The following is a 6,823-nucleotide window of genomic DNA, read 5'->3' on the forward strand; positions in this document are numbered from 1 at the left end:
GCGCCCGCCGAGCCCCCCCCGGGCCCGTGGCAGTACTGGGCGTGCAGCGCCTGCAGCTTGGAGGGAGCCTCGGGGGGCGCGGCGGGCGGCGGGTGGTGGTGGTGGTGCGATGAAGACGCCGAGGATGAGGAGGCCGAGGCCGAGGTGGGACCCCCCGCGCCGGGGGGGGGCCCGGGGGGGCCTTTCCCGCGGCGGCTGCCGAACAGGGAGCCCAGGAAGGACGAGGAGTTGGAGACCGGCCGCGCCGGGGGTTTGTAGGCGCCGTCGGGGGCGCCCCCCGGGCCCCCCCGCGCCTGCGGCCGGGGGCTGCTGATGATGGAGCCCTGGAAGGGGGCGGGGTCAGCGCGGGGAAGCCACGCCCATCTCGGGATTTGGCCCCTCCCATCAGCATGAGAAGCCACGCCTCCCAATCGCTAGCCACGCCCCCAAGACGTAAGATGAGCGCCCATTGGTGGAGAAGAACGGCAATCGCCGGTTGGCTCCACCCCCAGAGCATGCACAAGCCCCGCCCCTTTTCCATAGGAAGGGTGAGTTGTAGCCTGGGGCGGGGCTAAAGTGGGCGGGGTTTGGGTGTGGCATTGGGGTGTGGCATTGGGGGTGGCACTGAGGGTGTGACGGGGTGTGACATGCAGGGGGTGGCACTCAGGGTGGCATTTAGGGGTGACATTCAGGGGGCGTGACAGGGGTGTGACACTCAGGGGTGGCACTTGGGTGTGGCACTCAGGGTGTGACATTCAGAGGTGTGACACTCAGGGTGTGACAGGGGTGTGACATTCAGGGGTGGCACTTGGGGGTGGCACTCAGGGTGTGACATTCAGAGGTGTGACACTTAGGGGTGTGACAGGGGTGTGGCACTCAGGGGGTGACATTCAGAGGTGTGACACTTAGGGGTGTGACAGGGGTGTGACATTCAGGGGTGGCACTTGGGTGTGGCACTCAGGGTGTGACAGGGGTGTGGCACTCAGGGGGTGACATTCGGGGGTGGCACTGTCCCCTCACCTCGATGGTGCTGTCCAGGGACCCCACGCTGTTCCGCCGGCCCCGCTTGCCTGGGGGGGGGGGAGCAGTGAGGGGAGACCCCCAGGGACCCCCCCAGGACACCCCAAATCCCTCAGGACATCCCAAATCCCCCCAGGGACCCTCCCAGGACACCCCAAATCCCTCAGGACATCCCAAATCCCCCCAGGACACCCCCCCAGGGCACCCCGAATTCCCCAAAGCTCTACCAGGGCACCCCAAACCCTCCCAGAGGCCCCTAAGCTCCCCAGGTGACCCCAAAACTCCCCTGTGGTTACCCCAAAAATCCCCCCAGGGCACCCCAACTTCCCCCAAGAGCACCCAAATGTTCCCCTGGACACCCCAAATACCTCCCTGGGCACCCCAAACTCCCAAAGGGACCCCAAATTCCCCCTGTGGAGACCCCAAATTCCCTCTCAGTCCCTCCCAGTCTCCCCCAATCCCCTCCCAGTGCCCCTCCCAGCGCTCCCAGTGTCCCTCTCAGTGCCACCAGTGTCCCTCTCGATGCTCCCAGTGTCCCTCCCAGTGCCCCCAGTACCCCCCCCAGTCTCCCTCCCAGTGCTCCCAGTGCTCCCAGTGCCACCGGGGCACCCGGTACTTCTCCATCTCCTGCACCTCGGCCACGGACTCGCGCAGGTCGCTGGCGAAGCGCAGCCGGTCCTGGGGGCTCGGGGCGTTGAACACGATCAGCACCTTGCGCTCGCCCCCCGGCGCCGCCGACAGCAGCTTGATCCCAAACTGGTAATCTGGGGGGCACCGGGGGGCACCGGGGTCAGGGACACCCCCACAGGGACAGGGACACCCCCCACAGGGTCACCCCCAAAGGGACACCCAGCTTGATCCCAAACTGGGAATTTGGGGGGGCACCGGAGTCAGGGACACCCCCACAGGGACAGGGACACCCCCAAAGGAACACCCAGCTTGATCCCAAACTGAGAATCTGGGGGGGCACTGGGGTCAGGGACACCCCCACAGGGACAGGGACACCCCCAAAGGAACACCCAGCTTGATCCCAAACTGAGAATCTGGGGGGGCACTGGGGTCAGGGACACCCCCACAGGGACAGGGACACCACCACAAGGACAGGGACACCCCCACAGGGACAGGGACACCACCACAAGGACAGGGACACCCCCACAAGGACAGGGACACCACCAAAGGGACAGGGACACCCCCACAGGGTCACCAACCCCAGCTTGATCCCAAACTGGGAATTTGAGGGGACAGGGCGAGGGGGGAACACAGCAGGAGGTCCCAGAGGGTCCCGTGGGGTCTGTTGGGGTCCTATAGGGTCCCATGGGGTGCTGTGGGGTTCTTTGGGGCTCCCAGTGCTCCCAGTGCCCCTCCCAGTGCTCCCAGTGTCCCTCTCAGTGCCACCAGTACCCCCCCAGCCTCCCTCCCAGCGCTCCCAGTGCTCCCAGTGCCCCTCCCAGTGCTCCCAGTGTCCCTCTCAGTGCCACCAGTACCCCCCCAGCCTCCCTCCCAGCGCTCCCAGTGCTCCCAGTGCCCCTCCCAGTGCTCCCAGTGTCCCTCTCAGTGCCACCAGTACCCCCCCAGCCTCCCTCCCAGCGCTCCCAGTGCTCCCAGTGCCCCTCCCAGTGCTCCCAGTGTCCCTCTCAGTGCCACCAGTACCCCCCCAGCCTCCCTCCCAGCGCTCCCAGTGCTCCCAGTGCCCCTCCCAGTGCTCCCAGTGTCCCTCTCAGTGCCACCAGTACCCCCCCAGCCTCCCTCCCAGCGCTCCCAGTGCTCCCAGTGCCCCTCCCAGTGCTCCCAGTGTCCCTCTCAGTGCCACCAGTACCCCCCCAGCCTCCCTCCCAGCGCTCCCAGTGCTCCCAGTGCCCCTCCCAGCGCTCCCAGTGTCCCTCTCAGTGCCACCAGTGTCCCTCTCGATGCTCCCAGTGTCCCTCCCAGTGCCCCCAGTACCCCCCCCAGTCTCCCTCCCAGTGCTCCCAGTGCTCCCAGTGCTCACCCTCCACCCGGTACTTCTCCATCTCCTGCACCTCGGCCACGGACTCGCGCAGGTCGCTGGCGAAGCGCAGCCGGTCCTGGGGGCTCGGGGCGTTGAACACGATCAGCACCTTGCGCTCGCCCCCCGGCGCCGCCGACAGCAGCTTGATCCCAAACTGGTAATCTGGGGGGGCACGGGGGGGCACCGGAGTCAGGGACACCCCCACAGGGACAGGGACACCCCCAAAGGAACACCCAGCTTGATCCCAAACTGAGAATCTGGGGGGGCACTGGGGTCAGGGACACCCCCACAGGGACAGGGACACCACCACAAGGACAGGGACACCCCCACAGGGACAGGGACACCCTCACAGGGACAGGGACACCACCACAAGGACAGGGACACCACCAAAGGGACAGGGACACCCCCACAGGGTCACCAACCCCAGCTTGATCCCAAACTGGGAATTTGAGGGGACAGGGCGAGGGGGGAACACAGCAGGAGGTCCCAGAGGGTCCCGTGGGGTCTGTTGGGGTCCTATAGGGTCCCATGGGGTGCTGTGGGGTTCTTTGGGGTGCTGTGGGGTTCCTTGGGGTCCTATAGGGTCCCACAGGGTGCTGTAGGGTCCCATAGGTTGTTGTAGGGCCCCATGGGGTGCTGTGGGGTTCTTTGGGTACTGTACGGTCCCATAGGGTGCCACAGGGTGCTGTAGGGTTTTTTGGGGTGCTGTAGGGTCCCATGGGGTGCTGTAGGATTTTTTGGGGTGCTGTGGGGTCGCACGGGCGCCGTGGGGCTCACAGGCGTTCTGGAAGAGCTGCATGTGCATCTCCACCAGCGGGAAGCTCTGCCGGAAGCTGTAGGTCACCAGGATTGAGGAGACGCACCGGTTTCTTGCCGACGATCATGCGCTCGACAGCCTGGACCTGGGACACGTGGTCGTCGTTGGTGCGCAGCTCGCGGCTCTGGATGCGCTGGTAGATGCCCACCAGCATGTCCCGGGGGATGTCCTCGCCATTGTCCACCCCTGCACGACACCCGGCCCCGCTCTAGAACCCGTGTCACGTGGAACCACTCCAGAACCCACAACACCCCCACCCCCAAGGACCTGCAACAGCTGGCGCTGCTCTAGAACCCACAAGTCCAGATCCAGCTCCAGAACTCACTACTAATGGGTGAGAACCCAACGACATCTAGACCCCCTCTAGAACCTGCAACACCCAGCCCGACTCCATGACCTGTGACACCCAGACCCCTTCTAGAAGCCCCAACACCCAGATCCACTCTGGAACCCTTCTTGCCATTATTTACTCCAGAACCTGCAACACCTGGACCTGCTCCAGAACCTGCGACCTCTGCCCCATTCTAGAACCCACAACACCCAGTCCCACCCTTGCACTGGTGTCATCCCAGAACCCACAGCCACCAGGCCCACTAGAACCTTCAACACCCGACCCAGCCTAGAACCCACAACACCTGGGCCCACCCTCAAACTCGTAACACCTGATCCTGTTCCAGAACCTACAACTCCTGGGCCAGCTCCAGACCATCCAACACCCAGCCCTGCTCTAGAACCCACCACACCCCCACCCTGCTCTAGAACCCGTGTCCCCTCCCGGGGAACGCCGGGAGGTGTGAGGGCCCGGCAGGGCCTCACCTCGCAGGTTCTTGATGAAGTCCTCGAGCTTCATCTTGCGCTCGGCCTTGACGCTGGGGCTGTACATGTCGGTGTTGAGGAGGATGATGGCGAAGGCCAGGATGAAGATGGTGTCCGGGTTGCGGAACTGGCGCAGCAGGGCCGCGTTACACACGCAGTAGCGCTGGCTGCGGGGCGGACAACCCCCACGGCCCATGGGGTCACGGTGCCCCACGGCCGGCCCCGCCTCACGGGGTGGCCTCTGCACCCCACAGCCACCCCTAAGGGTGGGGCAGCACCCCAATGGCTGTAGGGTCACCTAGAACATGGGCCACCACCCCCATGGCCCCTCCTTGATCCACAGGGTCACCTAGAACATCACCCTGTGGTCCAGGGGCCATCCCCCAGTGTCCGCCAGTCTGTACGGTCACCTAGAACAGCCCCTGGTCCCACAGGTGCCACCAGCCCCTTGTGTCCCCCCTCAATCCATAAGGACACCTAGAACACCCCCTGGTCCCACAGGTGCCACCAGCCCCTTGTGTCCCCCCTCAACCCACAGAACTACCTAGAACATCACTCTATGGTGACCACACCACTGTGTGCTGCTGGTGGCAGGGGCAGTGCAGTGGGGACGTGGGGACACGGGGACACGGGGACATGGGGACAGGGACCCACCCCTCACCTGGAGGCCTCGATCAAGCGCTCAACCTTCTGCGCCTCCCCCTGCACCCGGATGTGGGACTGGAACTTCCGCAGAGCCTCGTCCAGCTCCATCCCGGAGAAATCCATCTCGTCCACCACGCAGCTGCCGAGACCCCGCGGCAGGGGATGGGTCTGGGGGCCGCCCCCAGCCCCGGCGCGTCCCCCCCGTCCCCAGTGTGTCCCCCCCTTACTCGAGGACGTCGCGATTGAACTGCTTCTGGCGGTTGCCCAGGAACTCGCCGATCATCTGCCGGCTCAGCCCCTTCCGCTCCAGGATGAAGTGGGCGACGCCCACGGGGGTGTCGGACAGGAACCCCCTCTCGATCAGGTACTGGATCCCCTTCTCCGGCTTCCTGCGGTGGGTGGCCGTGTGGTCAGCCATGGTGGTCACTCTGGCTGTAGAGTGACCTAGAACGTCACCTGCCCCCGGCTCTGGTCATCTATGGGGTCACCTCAGGTGACATCTGCTTCCCTAAAGGGTCACCTGGAACGCTGTCTTGAGAGCTGGGTGACCTGGAATGTCACTGTAGGGCTACCTAGAACTCCACAGTAGAGTTACCTAGAACATCACCATAGGATTACCTAGAGCTTCACTGTAGGATCACCTAGAACATCACTGTGGGGTTCTACAGGGCCACCTCAAACATCACCTTGTCCTTGCCACAGGGCCACCATGGCCATCCTGTCCTTCCCTAGGGCCACCTTGCCCTTCTCCAGGGCCACCAACGTCCCCCCCTGCTCACTATAGGCTCACCTAGAACTTCACGGTAGGGTCACCTAGAATGTCATTGTGGGGTTCTACAGGGTCACCTCAAACATCCCCCTGTCCTCGCTATAGGGTCACCTAGAACGTCACCACAGGGGTGTGGGCAAACCTCACACATCATTATGGGATCCTACAGGGTCACCTCAAACATCACCCTACCCTTGCTATAGGGTCACCTAGAACATCATCCTGCCTTTGTTATAGGCTCACCTAGAACATCACCCAGCTCTCACTATAGGGTCACCTAGAACATTCCTCCATCATCACTATAGGGTCACCTAGAACATCACCCTGCCTTTGTTATAGACTCACCTAGAACATCACCCAGCTCTCACTATAGGGTCACCTAGAACATCACCCTGCTCTCGCTATAGGGTCACCTAGAACATCACCATAGGGTCACCTGGAACATCCCCCATCCTCACTATAGGCTCACCTGGAACATCACCCTGCCCTCACCATGGCGTCACCAACAATCCCACCCCAGCCTTCCCCTGGTGACCGTGGCAGCACCGCATGGCCCCACTGCCGGACCCCCAGACCCCACCCCACATCCGGCACAGAACCCCAGCCCCCCGAGGACCCCCAGCCCCTCACTTGTTGAAGAGGTTGAGGCCAATGCGATACTGGCGCCGCTGCACCACGTCGTTGTTGAGCGCCGGCGAGTCCCAGCTCTGCCGCGGCTCCCGCTGGTACGTGGCCTTACCGGGGGCTCCGGCGGCGCCGGGGGGCTGCGGGGGGGCGGTGGGCGGCGGGG

General features: G+C 64.2%; 1 protein-coding gene across 1 annotated transcript in view; it reads right to left on the reverse strand.

Annotated features, from left to right (window-relative positions):
- Window positions 1-5: 5 nt before the first annotated feature.
- Window positions 6-6,823, reverse strand: part of LOC121354688 (IQ motif and SEC7 domain-containing protein 2-like) — a gene marked incomplete at its 3' end in the record, with an annotated part of 10,173 nt that continues 3,355 nt past the window's right edge. The window contains 11 exon segments of the mRNA XM_041469466.1: window positions 6-323; window positions 1,000-1,222; window positions 1,616-1,763; window positions 2,208-2,224; window positions 2,941-3,148; window positions 3,764-3,849; window positions 3,851-3,989; window positions 4,620-4,786; window positions 5,281-5,403; window positions 5,492-5,653; window positions 6,664-6,822. Coding sequence (XP_041325400.1) covers window positions 6-323; window positions 1,000-1,222; window positions 1,616-1,763; window positions 2,208-2,224; window positions 2,941-3,148; window positions 3,764-3,849; window positions 3,851-3,989; window positions 4,620-4,786; window positions 5,281-5,403; window positions 5,492-5,653; window positions 6,664-6,822 — 1,750 coding nt within the window.

The sequence above is a fragment of the Pyrgilauda ruficollis genome, unplaced genomic scaffold, assembly GCF_017590135.1.
Source record: "Pyrgilauda ruficollis isolate IOZ18807 unplaced genomic scaffold, ASM1759013v1 scaffold1031, whole genome shotgun sequence".
Lineage (NCBI taxonomy): Eukaryota > Metazoa > Chordata > Aves > Passeriformes > Passeridae > Pyrgilauda > Pyrgilauda ruficollis.